The sequence below is a fragment of the Spodoptera frugiperda genome, chromosome 25, assembly GCF_023101765.2.
Source record: "Spodoptera frugiperda isolate SF20-4 chromosome 25, AGI-APGP_CSIRO_Sfru_2.0, whole genome shotgun sequence".
Classification (NCBI taxonomy): Eukaryota; Metazoa; Arthropoda; class Insecta; order Lepidoptera; family Noctuidae; genus Spodoptera; species Spodoptera frugiperda.
In genome coordinates, this window is record NC_064236.1 from 18,576,987 (window position 1) to 18,598,545 (window position 21,559).

General features: G+C 35.7%; 1 protein-coding gene across 12 annotated transcripts in view; it reads left to right on the forward strand.

Annotated features, from left to right (window-relative positions):
- Positions 1-1,547: 1,547 nt before the first annotated feature.
- LOC118263720 (uncharacterized) overlaps positions 1,548-21,559 on the forward strand; it is a 36,642-nt gene continuing 16,630 nt past the window's right edge. For 2 of the 12 annotated variants that reach the window (XM_050704061.1, XM_050704067.1), the window contains exons 1-11: positions 1,548-1,695; positions 5,269-5,444; positions 12,826-12,855; positions 12,964-13,896; positions 14,288-15,837; positions 17,433-17,669; positions 17,836-18,025; positions 18,403-18,626; positions 18,787-18,981; positions 19,676-19,842; positions 19,925-20,216. In XM_050704061.1, the coding sequence (XP_050560018.1) occupies positions 1,688-1,695; positions 5,269-5,444; positions 12,826-12,855; positions 12,964-13,896; positions 14,288-15,837; positions 17,433-17,669; positions 17,836-18,025; positions 18,403-18,626; positions 18,787-18,981; positions 19,676-19,842; positions 19,925-20,216 (4,002 nt within the window). In that variant the 5' untranslated portion in view covers positions 1,548-1,687. The remainder of the gene's footprint in view (positions 1,696-5,268; positions 5,445-12,825; positions 12,856-12,963; positions 13,897-14,287; positions 15,838-17,432; positions 17,670-17,835; positions 18,026-18,402; positions 18,627-18,786; positions 18,982-19,675; positions 19,843-19,924; positions 20,217-21,559) is intronic. The other 10 variants (XM_050704068.1, XM_050704064.1, XM_050704062.1 and 7 more) reach the window with 10 other exon arrangements.

Genomic DNA, 21,559 nt, shown 5'->3' on the forward strand with positions numbered 1-21,559 from the left:
AAATGAAAACCATTGTTTCTAAAATGTCAAATTTAATTAATAAATTTTGATTACTTTTATTGTAATTTTTGATGGCCAGAACTGGCACACGACCGTGGCCAGAAATGGCACGAATCTGGCCAAAAATGGCACAAACTCCCTTTTTTTTTTTCTTTTTTATACAGTTATTTTTTTACTGGACGTTCTTTAAAAAAAGGGTTTTCTTAGGCAAGATTAATACATGTTAAATGACTTTTTACAAGAAATATGTTCGTGATAACAAAAACTATAAGTTAAGAAAGCCTCAAAGTCGACAAAATTCTTAAAGCGGCCACAACCGGGTCACTCACGATAGGTTGTGTCGCATACAGAACATCTGTTGTGTCGTTATGGTTGACTGGGATAATAGCACTTCTAGCTGAAGATGAAGAGAGACAAATAAGAATTCTACAACTTGTTTAATGATTTGAGATACGACATGCGAAAATTCTATGATTATTACTAGCAAATTAAGTTTTTTTAACGTGGTTTCCCCAGTAGGCCCACGAATCGTTTAACTGCATAAAGATTATTCGGGTTGATAATGTTTTTGGAGTGTACTTAATTGTTAATTTGATTTCTTTTAATACTTTAATCTGATTTATACCCGTCATATTTAACTTCTACAATCATGTCTTCTGCGATTTTTACTTACTTCTACTTTCTCAGTACACAGTTTCACCCGATGATCAGCTCAAATTGACCGTAGCATGATGTGCCTTCCTCAATAAATGGATTATCCAATATGAAATAAATTAGGTATTTCAATTCCATCCAATAGTTCCAGAGATTAGCGCCTTCAAACAAACCAACAAACTGTTTTTAGCTTTATCACCATCATCTTCCCCTCAGGAGTATCACGATGGTACGATTTTTCTTTAATAGGGATTATGAATCGTTTGGGAAAATTGCACCCACAAAATTATATTGTATTATGTTTAGGGATTAGATCACAGACATACCTATAATAGAAGCCTTCTATTATACGTTAATGTGGATTAGATCAGGAAAAAATTTGGAGATACATTTTGATGAGAGTTGGTAACACTGCTATAATTGTCAACGGCAACGGCCGAAGTCCGGGTGGAAAAAACACGTTTTGAAAATGTGTCTTTTATTTTATAACCTTTGATACATAAATGTAAATAATTGTATTTATTAATAAATGAATTACAAGTAAAAAATCGACGCCAATATTGAAATATTTTATTTACTGAAGGATGAGACGTTATTTCAACGGCAAATAAAAACACTTACGATTGACAATTGAAAATAACATTAAAATCTCAGTACCAACTGTGTAAACGGCGTTTGAAGCATTCGAGCTATTTATAAGCATTACATCAAAGTATTGATATTGTGTTGAATTTAGTTTATTCTTTATTTAAAAAAAATCTATTAAATTAAGGTCTACCACCTTAATTATTAAAATTCTACCTACCTATTTTTAATCTTGGATTCTACAATTTTCTACCGATTTTCGGCACATAGCATAATCTACTAATTTTCTAAAACTGGGGTTGGCAACATTGCCACAGAGTATGCTAATATGCTTGTATGTTTAATATTTATTTACGTTTTATAATTTTTAGCGAAACGTTGAAGACTGACGCAGCAGTGCGACTGTATTTTAAATAAAATTTCACAAGAAAGAAAGAATATAATAGACATGAGCGGGTAAGTCAATTTATAATAATAATTGTGAAAACGCTAAAGCATTTCTAGCGACCTTTATTGCGTTTTTGAAAAAAACACATGTGTTTTATAGAAGCGTCACGCTTCTGCCATTTTGTAATGCTAATAAAATTCAATGTTTTGAATTAAATGGAACTGTTTAAGATAATTAAGATCATTTTCATACATTATTTGCTAATAATCACGAGTTTTAATTGATAGTATTTATATTTCGCCAGAACCAAAACCAAATACACTTTACCGGCGTTTGTTTTTGTTTGGTTCTGTTCAATTACATGCTACGTTACGCATGCGTTTGTTTATAAATATATTTTGAATTTCGATGATTAGGTACGGCTAACGACAATTCGTTCGAGTGAATTGATAAAACATGTGTAATCGCGATTAGTACTGGTACATAATATAATATTAAATATAAATTGATTTGGTTAGGCACCTATATAAAATGTTCTTTAGTATGGCTGCCATATTTATCAAGTGAAAAGTATGTAGGTAACAACATTTTGTGTTGAAGGGGTTGGAGGAAAATTATTTTAATGTGTAAATATATTTTATTTATACAACCTATGTTTCAAGTCATTACTTCATTTTAAATCTGTTAGATCTATACATATGTAGGTATATTATAAACTAAGAGAATTACATAAAACAAATTAGACAAAATGTTAAAATAAATAAAACAAGCAAAACTAAACCATTGTTAGTTACTTGTAATATTGACAGAACAAAATTTAATTACTAATAGTAAATAAAATTCCTTAAATAGTATTTCTTCCAATGACCTTTTATTACAATGTAAATATCAAAATATTGTATCTCTCCAACCACAAATAAGTTGTTTATTTTGCAACAATTTAATCTCTGGTCTGCGGAATATGACATGCAATTGTAAACACATTGTGCCTCATGCAGATCTGCACTCCAGCATACTATGTGTTAACTTTTATTTTTTAGGGTTCCTATTAAGGTTATTAAAAGTAAAGAGTAAAGTGACCCGTAACTTACTTGCCACCTCATCCGCCAATTAGCGAGTTTACTTGACGGTTAAATCTAATTACAGAGTTTGAATATGTCGATATGTTGCCTGAAAATGTTTTTTTATGTATTCCCTGCGGCAACAGACATCAACAATTCGTGTCTTTAAATCCCGTGTTGATTAGACTTGGATAAAACTGATGTTTTGGCTAGAATTTGTTTATCTACACTAATATTATAAAGAGGAAAACTTTGTTTGTTTGTTTGTTTGTTTGGTTGTAACGAATAGGCTCAAAAACTACTGGACCGATTTTAAAAAATCTTTCACCATTCGAAAGCTACATTATCCACGAGTAACATAGGCTATATTTTATTTTGGAAAAAAATAGGGTTCCGTAAGATATTTGGATTTTTCGGACACAAACTGAAAAAAATCAACCAAAGAAGTTACTTATTTTGCGTACGCTGCCTAAACTACAAAAGATAGAACCATAAAATGTTATAATTAATTGTAGATCTTATAAATATCTACAAAAAAGTCCGCGACACACTATACCTATCTATGTCGAGTGAGGCACAACAACCACATTTTTATTTAAAAATCTTGAATTTTTTTTGGACTACATTTAAACGCGTTTATTTTACTCATGCTATTAATCCTTATCAAAATAAATTATTTCATTATCATACATACATACATATCGTCACGCCCTTAATCCCCGAAGGGGTAGGCAGAGGTGCACATTATGGCACGTAATGCCACTGTGTACACCCACTTTTCACAATTTATGTAGTAAGTCCCATGTAATAGGTGGTGAGCCTATTGCCATATACCGGGCACATTTCCAGACTCCGTGCTACCACTGAGAAATTTTCGAAAAACCGAAAAAAGCCCAGTAATACTTCGCCCGACCCGGGAATCGAACCCGAGACCCCTTGCCCGGCAGTCACACTTGCAACCACTCGGCCAACGAGGCAGTTATTTCATCATTAAGTACAGTTTATATTGAAAATATTTGGTCTTTGAATGATTAAAATTGGACGTTTGGTTTTGAAGTTGTGGTGAAATTAAAATATTACGATTTCTGCTGCACGGCCCGTTGCGAAGTGGACGTCGCCAACGCCAGGGGTGCGCGTGCGGGAGAGGGGTGTTTAGATCTATGAGTAAGGTGGGTACCTTCTCAGCGCGGCTCATATTTAATATTATAAATGCGAAAGTAACTCTGTCTGTCTGTTACGCTTAGGCCGTTACGCCTAAACCAGTAAACCGAACATTTTGATGAAATTTGGTACAGAGATAGAACATAGGCTACTTTTTATATTATATATATAGGGAATAAAAAGGGTAGAAGGCGTTTTAATTTTGACCACCAACCACGCGAACGAAGTCGCGGGCAAAAGCTAGTAGAAGTATATGTACAGTGAACTAAGTATCAATAAAATTTTATGAAACAAAGTAATTCCTAAAATATAAAGTATGACAATGACATTTAATTATTTAATTGAATCATCTCCGTATCATGGGTTATTAAAACTTTCCTAACTAAACAACATGCACATTACATGTCACACACACACGCACACGCATGTCGTAAATGTCAGCCAACCCACCAATAACAACGTCTGCCGAGTAATGTTGACGTAGTATCGAACGAATGTAATGTACAATTTGTGACGTCATCCGCTTAACCGGCAAGTAGATCCTCAGAGCTTTAATTTTGCTCGTGAAATTGACAAAAGTTACTCGTAAGTTTTACTTGCCAAGTAACGTTAATCAACAAGTAACTACTCAACACTTTACTTGGAGATGGTGAAAGAGGCCCTAAACCCCAAACTCTATAGAGCTCTGAGTATAGAGTATAGCTCTGAGTTCTTTCTTTAATTGTAGGATGGCTGCATGGTGCCATAATTATGTTAACCAAGCCAAATCTGCTAAATCACAATAGATTTATGTATTGTGAAGGCTCTGTTGCGTTAGTTTTGGCTCAAGCGAACCGTTGAATATCACTACATTATGTAATATAAAGTTGCTCTCTGCTGTCTGTCCTTATGTATGTTTAGATCTTTAACGATTTCAATCCATATTTATTTATTGATAATGATTTGAGAGGAAGGTTTATAATGTATTATTAATGTGTGCTAAGGTGCGGGCAAAAGCTACCAAACTAATTAAAACCTCGAACAAAAAGAAATTGTTCCCACTTATCAACATTTTAGACAGCATATTGTGGGTTATGCCATTAAATAGACACATAAAGTTGAGTTGCACTCGCCCTAGCCTTCTAAATAGGAGCTGATGTATTTTAGTTAATAAACTATTTTATAGAATTTGATAAAACATTCAATTCATCTTCATTCAGCCGTCTACTATGGCTATGGAATTCGAAGCTTTGAAGAGCAAGGGGACTGACAGGATTGTAATTATTTTTACCAAGTTTACCATGTTCAGATATTTTATGTACAAGTAACTATATTATACAAATACAGTTTTACAGTTATGAATTGCAAGTTATACTTACTTTGAGTAATGTAGTAAGCTAAGCAGAGAATTGTATCTAATTTAAGTCTTCTATATTTCAGGTCGCGTTCGCGTCGTGTACAAGCTCAGAGAAAGTTTCCTCAGGGCGCGTATGTACCTCCAAACGCAGCAGTAGTGCCACCGGTGGATAACAGACGCGATGCTGTCCACAACGCGCCGAATGTGACCATCATTAAAATGACTGCATCGAACTTACTCGACGTCGTCTCACTTCAAGGTCAGTGTTCAAAACAAGTACTAGTAGTTCATAATGGCAGACTGCGGAAAATGCAGCGTTATGCATATATTCATTTAAAATTTTTAAAGACATAATATAGCATCTTAAGCAACACATATGCCAGAAAATCAATATATCTATATTAATATTATAAAGCTGAAGAGTTTGTTTGTTTGATTGTTTGTTTGTTTGAACGCGCTAATCTACAGAACTACTGGTGAAAACAATGTATGGCAATCTAGTTTGTCTTAATGCTTTCTACAAAATTGTCCACGACACCATATTTCTATCTTTTATATTTTATCTCTTATACGTCTTTTATTGCGTTAAAATTTTTTTTTTCGGCTTACTTACTTTGGTTAATTATTTAAGCAACAAAATATTAATTATTATCAAAATAAATTATTTCAGTATCACAAGGACATCATACAGCATGTCAAGATTTGCCATTTACAGCATGTCAATAGGTAATACAGTTTCGGAGATAATGTAAAATTACTAAAAAGCAAAATGCCGCTAGCACAATTATTAACACGCTTTGTGCGGACGTTTTATCTATTCGTCCATAGATGGCGTTCTGCAAATACGTCATTTTTCTGAATTCGGTATACGTTTAGTATGTTCTGGATAATGAATTGTAAAAAAACGGAATTACAGAAATTCAATTACGTTTATTTCGGTATACGTTTAGTATGTTCGTACTTCAAAATAATCGGTAAATATTGTAATTTCTTTACGATTGTTTAGTATTGTATATATATAAGCATTAAATTAAATAAGTACCGAACTTGAACGTGCGTTCGTTCGTTCGTACGTATGTGACGTACGTAGCTGAAGCAGATTAGAATTTATTGATATGTGACATAAATGATTTAATGACATCATCATACCATTTCAACCTGAAGGTGCCGTAAAAGGCAACTAAGGGACTAACCTTGAGCAGACAAGAGAATTTCGGTAATCTTCGAAATTACTGATCCGATTCCAAAAAATATTTTACTAATAGGAAGCTACAATAGCGCCGAGTGTGATCTTATGTTAAAACAAGAAATTTTCCGCGGACGAAGTCCGGGCAGAAGCTAGTAAATACATAAAAGTAGAAAAATCATTGCATCGCATTGTGCTGTACAACTGATAAATATTCAAAATGTACAGTGTGATTCTGAATAGTTTATTCTTTGGTTTCTTTAAGCTGCACAACCTGGCAAACCATACTATTTTTTTTCAGAATATAGATATTTATAACTCTTGTAGCATTTAGACAGCTAAATTCTGCATAAATGAAGACTGTTAGTCGCCAAGGAAATTGACCTGTAGTTGGTCTTGTCTGCCATATCTCCTGTCCTGTTCTTAGGTATGGGTACCACCAAAGTCCGCATCAAGTCATGAGGCAGGTATGCGTGGCTCATACATAAATTAAATAACATGGCAAGCACTCGGGGCAGGCCTGCATATCTAAGATGTTCAACACTGAGCCCGTCATGGCCGGGAGATCTACCGCCTGTCATTTTGGTGATAGCAATTTTTGGGTACTACGTAGTACCCCAATTTTTATATCCTTTGCAAGGAAGACGGTGGTAATGTCGTCAAGGCAGGCGTCGAACTCCCGACTCGCCGGGCCCAGCGGAGACTTAATGGAGTAATAGTCTTTGAACATATTAGCTATCTCCTTTGGAGTGTATAGACCCTCGACTCCTACAGGAATGCTAGGCTTAATGTTTGCACTATTAGTACATTTCCAAAACTTTTTAATATCCATTTTAATTTGATCCTGGTGTTTTTGGCACCATTTCAGCTTACTCTTAAATATTTTACGTGTTTCAATCATTTCATTAAAAAATTCACTTTGTGTTGGTTTACCATTAAGTACCCAAGTTCTAAACTTTAGCCTAGCAGTCCTGTAAGCTTCGCTCACATGATTATTCCACCCTGCCAGCACCTTTCTACGACTACTTTTATTTGGTATATAATAGGAGGCGCAAGCCGACTCAGACAAAATATCTACTATACTACTATATAATTTGTTTATAATTTGCTTATGACTATTTAAATTACAATGCTTACCACTACAGTGCTGAAAATCTATTGGAAAGTCAACATCTTTTAACTTAGAGTTACATAAATTATAATATAAATTAATTTGAGATCCATTTCTATTCCGTGGCGCGATTCCAACACACCCTATTCCGTGGCGCGATATGACACAGTTCCCTGACGCCATCAACTGATCGTTTTATACTTTTACAATAAAATGATATGAAGTTCGTGTTGTGAATATCCATAATGATGAGTTGATAATATTTGTCTATTTTATTCGCCGACTTTGACGGTAGTTCTATATGGTCTGAAACGTCGTCGGGCCAGACTTCTGTACTCAAAAACATATTTAAGGCGTCTTCTTCACGATTAATTTATAGGCGTTATATGGTTTTTCTATTTTCATTTTAATCTTCTGTATAGATACCGATTCCTTTGTTTTGGCAAATATGTAATCAACTATATCATTTTCCGACGTATCCCTTTTTTTACATTTAATGGGTCGACGTTTGGCCGCTATCTCACCTGATGGTAAGTGATGATGCGGCCTACGGTGGAATCGTGCATCCTTGTGTACATTCGACAAAAACAGACTTAGTTTTATTTCAGCCGGCTTAAATTTGTCATCTGGTCTGATGGCTGCCTTGCCCTTAACACCTTCATGTCTATTTTTTTGTCTACGCTTGTTTCTCGACTGGTTGCAGGTGGCTTCAGTGTTGGTTGTTATGTCCTCAACATGCATTGTAGAATAGTTGTCTTTTATGTTTCGGACCTCCGATTGTAAAAGCACAATATCCTTTAATAATCTTGTTACGTCGACATGGTCGAAAGTAACCGGCGATCATTTCTGCAGTTCCCGCGCCACGAAGATGGGAGTTTTATCCGGATCTGTGCTCTTTAAATAAGCAAATGATATCTTCAATATCTTTAAATATCGTTCTTTGTTTTTGCTTCTCGAAATATTGCGTGTAGTGGTACTAACCGAATCAAATAACAAGTTTTTAGCTTCAGTTATTTCTGCACCAGAGAACGCACTCACTATTATTCTTATTAAACTTTCTTCGTCCATAACGTCTATTATGTTTTGCGTAAAATATAACAACTCGTTAATCACTATATTGCACTGTGTACACTTAAAATATTGCGCCCTTTGCGCCGCCATTATTTCTGGGGGAGACTTTAAGCAAGAGAAGCGCATTAATTCTCTTTTCTTTACCTCGAAGTGGTAAATGTTATGAATAATAATACTAGATGTCTAAGTAACTTATAACTGGTTATTGAAGAAATACAATGTTTTATGCAAGAACATCAAGCCTATTTTATAATGAACTAGCAAACTCGGCGAACTCCGTTTCGCCACCAATGATTTTCCCTGTTTTCCTGAACATCAAGCCTATTTTATAATGATTGACAAGATGTCTAACAATGTAACATGTTAAAGTCAAACAAATTCATGGGGAAAAAGAAAGTGAACAGGAGGATTAAGAAGAAAGTGCTTAAGTAAGTAAGCTTAATAAAAACCGGCCAAGTGCGAGTCGGTTTCCCCCATGAAGGGTTCCGTAGCAGCAAGTAGATGACATAATATAAAAGTTATAAAATAACTTGCTTTTACATAGTGTTAGTATGAAGGACATGGTTATATTGTCGTTTTTTGAAAATGGAATATTTCTTAAAAGCTAATAATGATATATCTCGTTCAAACCAATTTTCGTTAAAAATTGCCATTGAAATTCCCAACATATATTTTTTTAGTTTTCTCACTCTCTTATTTGAAATGTTAGAGGGGTATTCCCTCGGATACGCACTTTTCCACTGGAAGCGTCTATCTTTTAAACTATTTATTTGACGATTTATAAAAGGTATTTTAATCATTAACTGAATGCAGTGTATGGTGATACATGTGTATATAATGTGCTGGTGAGTGGTGATATTGTGTGTTTCAATATCTAAATTATAATAATGAGTGCCTTATCCTTGTTGTCGAAGAAACGAAATTATTTTCTACGGGGACTGTGCGTGTGGGATGAGGCGTTACTTAAAAAAGGTAATATTACTTATTCATTATTCTAATTAAAAGTACTGCAATTATAGGTATACTTTGCTAACAGATGGTGTACCTAATTCATTTTTTATTTTTTTCTAATAATGTTTGACGTACTTGTACTCTCTCTGTACTTTTAACGATCTGTTTATACTGGTAGATCTAGCTATGTGCACTTCGCAGCTCCGAAGTAGGTGCCTAGTTAACAAATGTGTAAATAGTTACCGAGGCCCCTATATTAATCTAACTTTATACGCGAATATTGATTAATGTTTTAAAATAATTGATATTATTATATTATTCAAATTAGATAAGTACGTACTAGGTATCTAGTTGCTTAAAACTATGATAGCTCATCGGTTTTATTTTTCGAGATTAATCCAGATAGACAGGTGAGATTTTGCCTACCTACTTCAAATTCCTGTGCACGCCCGCCCTGACTGAATATCATAATCTTAATTATTATGCTTGCATACCTATCCACTATATTTAACATTCACATTTATTTTCAGGTATTTCCCATTACAACTCCAAGCCCGGCTGTCTAAAATGAACATCAAAATGAATACTTAGAGGATCTGGAGGTCTACTCCGGTTCTAGAATCCGAAGTTTCGTCAACGAACGAAAATTAAACGAAGTTTCGTTTGTGACCCTACTAATATTCGTAAACGAATGAAATGAACTAAAATAAATAGGTAGGATATTTGAAAATAATAAAAAAAAAACTTATTTCCAAGTAATATTGTTATAATACAATAAATAATTTTGTAAAATTTATATTGAAAACCATAGATAACAAACAAGAATTAACTTTTTTTGTTCAGATTTATTATACGACTTAATTAAAAAGTTTTAAGATTGGCGGTAACATTTTTATATTGTAGAATAATGACAAGTAAATTTGTATTATCATAAATCATAACATAAGTAAGTTTAAAAATAATAATGAGTTATGGATATTGAAATTTCGAATAAAATATTTTTTCAGAAATAATTTCAATCTTGATCATTGATATTTTTGACGGTGACATTTAATATTATTCAAAATCAATTTATGAAAGATTTTATTTAGTTTATAAATGTTTTTATATTAATAAATTGATACATTTCAAAATGTCGAAATGCCTCAAACTTCGTTCGTTCGGACGAAGTTTCGCAAGAAAATAGAATTGTAGTAGGAAACATGCTAAGTTTCGGACGAAACTTCGTTTTTCGTGGATTTAGAGTAGACCTCCTGTAGGGCTACTCCGGTTCTCGAATGCGATGTTTCGTTTAATCTTCGGCCGTAGGTTTTATTGATTTACTCATACAATTAGTTAAAATAACGTTGTCATCGGCTACGGAACTTGCCATTACGGCGCTCAAAAAGTGTACAAAACACGTATTTGTTAGAATTGTTATGTTTATTAATTAATCTATAATATAAAAATAAGTCGGGTTTTCCCTCTTGACGCTATAAACTCCCGAACGAACGAACTGATTTCGACGGTTTTACATTTGTTGGAATGGCCTCGGGTTCCGTGGGATTTATAGCACAGAAAATTAAAGAAAAAAATCAAGAGAATAGCAGGAAAACAGGGAAAATCATTAGTGGCGAAACGGAGTTCGCCGGGTTTACTAGTATGTTATGAAATTAATGTGAATTATGATAGAAGTCTGAGTATAATGTAATACGATTGATTTAATGGATTTTAGAAATATACTAATGCTATTTACTTTTGTTCTTAGTTACTTTTAATTATAATCTAATATCTAATCATAAAATATACTGATTAAAATCTAAGTCGATTGTTTTTATTTTTATACCCAACTAGCTACTTCCGCGCGGTTTCCCCCACTCTGCTTGGCTCATATTAGTCATAGCGTGATGTTTTATAGCCTATAGCCCTCCTCGATAAATGCACTAGCCAATACAAAAATAATTATTCAAATCGGACCAGTAGTTCCGGAGATTAGCGATATCAAACAAACAAACAAACTCTTCAGCTTTATAATATTAGTTTTTTTTTTAAAACGTTGCCTCGCCGTACGATTTTCTCCTGTGTCGTGGGTGCGTTTACAAACATACAAGTTCACATGCACATGACACCCAGACCCGAAACAACAATTGGTAGATCACACAAAGTGTTGCTCCGTGCGGGAATCGAATCCGCTACCCGTTGAGCGGCAGCCAGTTGCCAAGCCACCGCACCAACCGTGCAGTCAAAGTATAGATACCTATTTTTGATTTTAACACGTGCTATGGATGCGTGTTTAATGTACTGCGACGATGCAATGCCTTACATAACAATCAATCTCTTCCCCACAACTCAACCGTAATAAAGAATAACCTTTTATTTGCATATATGATTTTAAAAATTGTGATTCACTTGGAATATTCTCCTAACATGATTTAAAATTAATGAACACTGTTATCTAAAATTAATTTAAATTGACTCTCTTAAATTTTTGAGGTCTTTGCCTTTGCGCTGGGACGACCATGGCTGAAAATAAATGTTTGTTTTTTTCTTTTCATTTCCAACTTGGGATACTTGCGCGCGTCTGACGATACTGGGTACGTTACGTAAGCTGACCCTAATTAATAGTTCAAATTACACAGATTTTTTTTTTTAAATAATTACCACCACGTCACTTAATAAGTACACAAAACTAAGTCGGTTTATTTTGTATCTATTTCGCTTGTTATATACATATAGTGAAAGAACTGCAACAGTTAGATTGTGGTGTCACTTTGTAGATATTTATGTGATCTATATAATACATATTGTAGAACATTTCTTTGTTTTATCAGCAAACCGTTCCGCATCACACGCGATAAAAGTAATGTTACGACCCAATTCTTCTTTCTTCTTAAATTTTATAATGCAATTATAAAATTTTTATAAGGATTTGTTTGTATAAAATGTATTATAGTTACAGTAAAGATACATTTAAGTGTTGTGTATGTTTGTTACCCTATCAGGTCAAAACGGCTGATGGGATCGAGATGTTTAGAACAGGGGCAAATAATGGCCTTAGAATAGTGAACATTAATAATATAATAACCACTTGGCCATCGCAAGAAAACTCAATTTGTTTAGTATCACACACCGGGTCTCCACTGCTCGGCTTATTGACCGATGAGCCGCTTGGCAATGTTATACATTCGTTTTGTACACAAGTTTCAATTGCGTGAAGTGCAATAGACTAAAATGTCTAATGTATTCAATGCACACATACAGCACTTGCTCTTCCTTTTCATATATTATGCTTAATTTTTGTTCTATTTAGATTTATTTGTAAATTTTTTTTTCTTTGTGTAGGTGTAGCTGGTCCTCAATATAAGGCATTAGGTATTATTTTTTATTAGTTTTGATCTATTCATGTTTGTGTCGTTGAGTAGATAGTGCATAATATATTACGATCTCACTATAATTTATTTTCCAACATCTGTATTTCAGGTCTTCATACCCACTTGCAACCTGTAGTGATTGTTGAGAGACTCCGTGAAACAAACCCGTGTAGAGACGAATTGGAAATGGTCACTAAACCTCGTGAACTTGTTATGGCCGAGACAGATGGTGCCCTTTCTGTGGGCAATGAATATAATAAAACAGATACGCAGCTGCGGCTAGGGGGAAGTTCTATAAGCAATAAGTCGTCTAGTGCTGATGATGTAAATTTCGGTAATGAAGGAGATAAACACTACACAAATGGCTCTATCGTTGAAGAAAGTGATGGATCTTGTCCTCTTGTAGTCGACCTAACCTTAAAGAGCCTGATTCAATCTAAAAACGACGACCAGGGCCCTAAGACTAATGAACAACATAAGTCAAATAAAGATGTCAATGTCTCAGAGCCTTGCACTGCGGGCAAAGAGTCTAGCGGGAAGAGTAAACAACTTATTAAGGAGTCTAGTACTAAAGGCAAATCAAACATTAAAGGAAAAGCCAATACTAAAGGAAAATCCTGTACTAAACATAAAATCAGTAAAAAAGGTAAAGGATTCCGTGCTGAGGGTAATGGCGTTAGTGAAGTATTGAGTAATACATGGAAACAGCCCAGAATTAATGACGATAAGTCATTGGCCTCTGTCCTGCGGGCCTTGCAAAAGACGAAAGATCAAACTGCACAGAATAAACATGTAATGTCTTTGCGCCAACGGCGTTTAAATAACGGTAAGGTCTGCGCAACTACCGCCAAAAAGTTACAAACAGTGAAAGGTAAAAACATGTCAATGAATAAAAAGAAAACGGATTCTTCTAAACGACATTCTCCATCATCAGAATTCTCGATCGATGATAATCGACCACTGACATACTACATCCAGAATAACAAAACCAGTAAGAAGTCACCAAATAAGCGAAGCCATACTGTTGACCCTTCTACTCCAGGTAAGAAAAAATGCTCATTTATTAAACTTTATATTTGTTTATCAGTATAACCCACTGTATCTGGTCCCTTTACTAACAATAGCTGTAAGTCATTATTGTAATTACTAACACAGTGGATCTTGGTTATCTAAATAAATAAAATAAATTAAATAACCTCTATGAAAACTTCACAGCAATGTTTCAGCATTTTCACAGTATATTTATTTAACTTCCTTATTATTGTTGTGGTTGTTTATTTTTTCCTATTAAAATACTGCGCGTCGGAGTAGTATCAGTACTACTCCGACGCGCAGTAATATTAAAACTTGATAGTGTATGTTCAGACATACAATATCAAGTTTCAATATTTGGTTGTCGTTTTTAAGCATGTTTGTGTTTGTTTATATTTTAGATATGCTATTTGCTGCACCGAGTCCTCCAAAGAAGATCATAATAGACCCTGATGTGTCACCACCCCTGCCAGATCCAATACCGAAACGGTTACAAATCAATCCAGAACTTGTCGCTGGACCTAGTGGATTACAAAATACTGTATTAGAGCCTGTAGCCGCACCTAGTGGACCACAAAGGGTAACCACGGCACCAGTGGCAGGACCTAGTGGGCTACAAAGGGTAACATCGCCACCAGTAACGAAGCCTAGTGGGCTACAAAAGGTAACATTGATACCAGCGGCTGGATCTAGTGGACTAAAAAGGGTAACCACGGATGCGATATCGAGACCTAGTGGACCACAAAGGGTGACATCGGCCTCAGTAGCGAAGCCTAGTGGATTACAAAAGGTAACATTGACACCAGTGGCTGGACCTAGTGGACTACAAAGGGTAACATCGGCGCCAGTGGCCGGGCCTAGTGGGTTACAAAGGGTGGTCATGGAGCCGGTAGCGGGACCTAGTGGGCTTCAAAAGGTAACATCGACCCCAGTGGCGGGACCTAGTGGACTACAAAAAAGAGGGTTACAGAGTTCTGGAGCCCCTAGGCAAGTACCACGATCTGGAGCAGAAATTTGCTTGTCGGCAAAATGGAGAACTGTACAACAAGTCATTAATGCCCCTAAAGAACAAATGGACACTCGCTGTAACACATGCGTTGCTTGTTCAAGAATAGATAAACTAAAACAATTATCGAAATTACTTTATCGATTTGATTTAACTGGCACCAATCAAACATCCGCAAAATTTGAACCTGAAAATGATGAAGTATACGATAATGAGGAACACAAGTCGCCAGAAACAGATACGGGCCATATATATCTGGACCTGCTTCCGAAACATCCGCGTCTCATGATGAAGCTCCGCATACACGAGGTCCACGGAAAACAACTTCTATCGGCGTGCCTGATACCAAAGAATGATGCCCGTAAAAATAATGAGGATTTCTTGCTTGAAGAGAAGGAACATCTATTAGACCAACTAATAAACACTCTATCTATAAGTTTACCGAGTGAAATGTTAAAATATGAACCTTTAAATGTAAATACATTTGAAAGACTTCAAAGTATAATATCTAATCTGGATCATGAAAACACCCCTGCACGTGCACATCCTGCTGAGCAACCCCGCGCTAACGTTGAGGCATCCTGTGCTAATGTCGAGGTCCCCCAAGCCAACGCTGAAGCACGCCGCGCTAACGTTGAGGCACTCCAACCCCAAGCTAGCGTTGAAATGCCCCGAGCTAGCGTTGCGGCAACCCAAGCCACTGTTCAGAGTCGGATTGTTGAGCGCCACACGCTAAACAACGTTTACGAAGAGGGCGACGACGCCGACATCGAAGCCAATTCCGAAAATGAAGTAGAGGATGACGACTACGCCCGCAGAGGAAGGGATGAACGGATTAGTGACGATGACTTAAACGAATCTAGCGCAGACACTACTCAGACGCATGCTGTAGGCGGCGTATTGCACGAAGGTCCAGTATTTAGACCCACAAAGGAAGAGTTCCAAGTGAGTATTGTGTAATGAATATAATCCGATCTGTTCCTAGATGTCTAGTTAAGTTTGTTAGTGTAACTTATCGATAAAGACTTATTTGCCACACGAATTGTGTCGGAAGTTTGTGAAATGGGCCCTTACGAATATATCTATGTTTTTTTTATTGTAATAAGTCTGGTGAGACTTACTAAATTAACTAAAAATAACCGTTTACTCACGTAAATATACTGGGAAAAGCTCTATTAGTTTGGAAAGAACTAATAGAGCTTCCTTTCCTTCTTTCTTTTTTCTATCCACCTTAACCACCTTCTGTTCTCGTGGGATTTTTGAGCAAATGTATCTTACATAACTAATAAATAATTTAACACCCATTGCCCGGCTTCTATAAATCGAAGCGTGATGTTATATAGCCTTCTTTGATAAATGCACTATCCAATACCAAAAATAATTATTCAAATCGGAAAAGTAGTTCTCAAAACTAGCGCGTTAATATACATACATGTATATATAAATATATACAATGTGATAGGGGTGGGACTTCTAACACATTAAGGCTGAGTACTACATCTAATTTTATCGACAAAAAAAAATGGGGGGTTGAACCTCCTCCCCCTAAAAATTATATATTTTTACTTTATGCGATATCAAAGGTTGTATGCGTCGTTGAAACAAAAAAAAAACAAACGGTAGCTAATAACCTTGGCTAACTAATTCATTACTTTTTTCATATGTTTGCTAATGTTTTGGTGAGAAAAAAAACATTTCTGAATTATTTTTACCGAAAAATCACTGCTTTTCAATATTTTTAATAGGGGGTCCAAACCCCCATTTTATTTTATTTTTTTCGATAAAATTAGATGTTGTACCCAGCCTTAACGGGCTAGAAGTCCCACTCCTATCACATTGTATACATATATATATATATATATATATACATACATACATACATATACCTATATAATATACATATGTATATGTAAATATACTATATAATAGCTAGATGAGGCCGGCATTTCGCCCAAATGCCGAAACAAACTCGGTGGTCATAGTCTCTTTAAAGTTAAGACAATGAAATAGAGGATAATGTGAGAGAACCGTGCAAGTTGGTTCTGTAGTGGTCTTTAGAGGAAAGAACCACAGCTGTATGAGCGGACCTGTTCAGATGGTAGTACGCATGTGTCAGTTTACAATCAACTCAGCTAACGGCTGTTGCTGAATGATCCGACGAACAATATCAACCAAAAGAACATTTGGCTAGGTCTCGTAAATGCTCACACTGTCAAAATTAATTAACTAAAAGTGAAATGATTAAGCAAACTCTCGCACGGTATTTATGGAGCACATACACACAGAAGTCGTACCCATAGTCATAGGAGCGTCCGGAATGCGTCACATCATGCATAAACAGGCAGCTATACGTACAACCACCATCCTCAGCAAAGTTTTGGGGAACACTGTCTACGTAGTCAGGGAAAGCGATCCTCTTCATTGAGGGTCTCAGGGCGGGAGGATTGTGAAATACCGACTCTCACGAGTCGAGACCGCCTTCAATATATGTATATATAAATATAACTACAACATACAACAGCGCAATTGTTTCATTTCAGAATCCTTTGGAGTATTTTATGAAGATATGTGACGAAGCGAGTGAATTTGGCATTTGTAAAATAATTCCACCTCCAGGATGGAGACCGAAGAGTCAGAGTTGTGATGGAATAAGGTTTGATGTCGCGAAACAGTACGTCTCTCGTATGTACAACAGATGGGGTACAGCAATGCGAGAATTGGCTTGTATAAAGTTTTGTGCATCGCGCTCAAATGGCTTTCCTTGTAGCACACCGACGGTAAGCATTGCTGCTATAATTTAAAACATGTATATCCATTCGAAGGCAAGTAATGGTATATACGCGCGATCAAAATTATTTTAATACTGAATCTAAAATCGTCCGTTAAAACTCAAGCTAGTTTTTTTAATCGTAGGAGTAATAAATATTACGTTGTATTTTACAGATTGGAGGTATGGAAGTTAATTTGCCTAAGTTATACCACAGCGTGCAACGACACGGTGGATTAGAACTTGTACTTAATAAGAAACGTTGGGTGAAAATTGGGCGCGACATGAACTTGAGTGTAAACTTTCTAAATAGACTGGACCATCTCTACTCGAAGTACCTTCTACCCTATGATTCTCTTTCGCCAAGTAAGTTGTTCACTGTTCAGTAAAGTAGAAGCGTTTATAATTGTTAGTCTTCTCTATAATATAAAAATAAGTCGGGCTTTCCTTCCTGACGCTATAACTCCAGAACGCACGAACCGATTGCCACGGTTTTGCATTGGTTAGAAAGGTCTCGGGCTCCGTGAGGTTTATAGCAAAGGAAATACAGGAAAAAAAAAAATCAAGAGAAAATCAGGGAAAATCATTGGCTAAACGTAGTTCGTCGGGTTCGGCAACTAGCAGAGTTGTTAATATAATTCAATATACTTATCTGATATTTGTCGTTTCCTGTGGTTATAGTTTTATGTCCACAGTGAATAATTTGATTGATCTCTTGAATCTTGTTGATTTGTTTTTTATAGCCGAAAGACGGGAAATCTTTGGTATGATCGAAAAGGCATGGACTCGGAAAAACCAAAGGCTGTTGGACCGGGCACTGAACCCCTTGCGTGCACAGAGACGTCTGATGGGATTGACTGATACTGAAGAAGAACCTGAGGAACATTCTCCGGAAATGAATGCTGTCAAAGAGGCAGAAGACTGCATCGTGCGAGGCCCAATTATGAACTACTCTAGGTTTAAAGAGGTAATAACTGTATAAATGAATAGGTAATTCACTTTCCCTGTGAACTATTAATAATAGAGTACATGCTGTGATACATTTGGATTAAATTTACTGTTGGTCTTTTTCCATTGATTATAAGTAATATCCTCTGTAATCACTAAAGACATCGGTCAATTTGCAGCTCGCCGAGTCTACGTACAGTATCGTTTATGGTTATGGAATCACTCGAGAGAACAACCCATTGAGTCTCGATCAGAAAGAAGAGTTGTACTGGCGCTACGTGGTTCAGGGCAACGAGCACGTATGTGTCGCCACCGCCGCCATTGATACAGGCTCCGACCCCTCGCGAGGAAACAGCCGCACGTTAACCTTGAAGGTAATTATTAATCCAATTAACGATTATTATGTACTAGCTACTTCCGCGCGGTTTTACCCGCTCTGCTTGGGTCCTATTGGTCATAGCGTGATGTTTTATAGCCTATAGCCCTTCTCGATACATGCACTATTCAACACAAAAATAATTATTTAAATCGGACCAGTAGTTCTGGAGATTAGCGCGTTCAAACAAACAAACTCACAAATCCTTATTAAATGCGCCAACTTTGGTAAAATTTGCCACTACTAGCGCCATACATAATTTATTCAGTACAGTCACTTAAAGTAAGGGGAAAAAATTATTCAGAGTATTTGGATCCTCTAAAACTAACAATGTTTTCCAATCTAAAGCAGTTGGCTAAGAATTTATGATTCCATATTACTGGAGCACTATTCAGGATAATGTAAGGAAGACTGCAGACGAAAAAATAAAGATTTGTAGCAAAAAGAGTCAAAGGATTGGCACAGGGTGTACTATTTCGTGGATAACACATAAGTCACTGTAATTTAAAAACTGTAGGACTTAGATTTTTTTTTATATTTTTCTGATAACATTTGGAACCTTGCCGATCATCTGGTGCCTGTCGGACGTCGATTTTAGGGACAACCTGTTATATTAGTATAGATTCAATCATTTATTAATGCTCAATAATAGGTACTTTTACAGACTAAGAAATTATTTTTGTTTATTCCAGGATATTAGCCAGAATAAAGACAATATCCTCCGCTTTCTGGGTCCTGTGTCCGGCTTAACTGCACCCACCTTAAACTTGGGGATGGCATTCTCAACAAACTGCTTCTACTTGGACCCTCATGCTGTCTCGTGGTTGGACTTATTGTATAAAGGGGATCCGAGGGTCTGGTAAGTCTTTGTTTTCATTTAGTTTTATTTTCAATGATTTTAACACGCGTTCGCACTATATACCTATTTTTTAAATTATCAGGTATGCGATTCCAGCCAAGCAGAGTGAGAACTTCAGGAAGGCAGTGAGCACTCTCTGTCCCTCATTTTGTCAAAGGAAATCTCTGTGGCTCTCAACGGATATAGCTATGATACCGCCCCAGCTTCTGCGGGAGTACAACGTGTCGGTGACGCGGGTCGTACAGGAGGAAAATGAGATAATATTGGCTTTTCCCTATTGTTACACCTCGTCTATAAACACGGGCTATTCTGAATCAGAGAGCATTTATTTCGCACCGGTTTCCTGGTTACGTACTGCCTACGAAGTGTTCAAGGTCAGTTCTTTGTGTTAAATACACTGTTTAACAATTACAGCACTAAAATATTATAAGGTCACAAAAACACTGATTTATAAATCAAGTGAGAATTTAATCGAAACGAAACTGCTGCATGAACTTGCACATAAATGTAAGGAAAACATTTATTTAGCTTCAGAGTCATATGTAACACAGATGACAAGTCCCAAATATCTGTGACACATTCCTTATAATTAAAAACTACCGAGTATGTGTATAGCTATACCGTGAGTGGACATATATCACAAAAAAGTAGTCAGTTACTAATTTATTGACAATTTTTCGGTTTCTACGTATAAACGAGTATGTGAAAGCATACCTAGACAGTGCCGCCCAACTAACAATTTTGCCCTATAACCAAACCTTATATCTCAAAAAAGCTGGGTAAATGATGTATAAAGGTTTTGGTGGTGACTGATTGTTGTGTAAAAGCGTTTGACAACACAGTTTGGCTCTATAAGTTTATATAGCAAAAACGACCTATTAATAGTTGATGTAAAGGTTTACTTCACGACTTTATATAGCTGTTATAGTCAGGCGTTATAGCAACCTCCATTGTGACTAGTATACAACGATTGAACTTCATAACAGTTTTAACTGTCACCCTAATGCGCCTAATTTGCGCAATAAAGGTTAGAAACGAATTCCTATGTGTCGTTTGTTAAAGTAGAGATGACAACTCAGGAATAGGACGATATTACGATATTGAGGGTTTTAAGATCATCGTTAAGTACACAGTAATATAGTGGGCACAAAAAGTCTACATCGGAGTGATTTGGTGATACAGCTGAGTTTCAAATTATATTTATATAGCTTAATTGTCTTATAAAAGGTTGTTAATGCCCATTATAGCTGTAGTGATAAACTTATATCACAAATACACTTTTTAGAAGCAGATTGTTTTTTTATAACTATTATAGTTCCTTTATTACACAACAGTACTATAACGGAGATCTTATGTGTTTTAAAACATTATTATTGTGTATAAAGTTAGGCTAGCAATGCTTTTAAATGATAATTCCGTTTTGTAAAAGCACTTCTATCGCTCTTCTACAACAATATTGACATTTTGATTCAGTGTAATTAATGCGACAATATTTTTATCTATACTAATATTATAAAGCTGAAGAGTTTGTTTGTTTGTTTGAACGCGCTAATCTCCGGAACTGTGACGATATGTATGTATGTAGTTATACTTCTCTGACGTCATACGTAGTACCTACACAGATTTATAAACCATAACATTTATTCATTAACAAAAGTATTCATCATATTTATGGAATAAGGACAAAAAATAAAACAAAAATAACAAACAAGCTCAA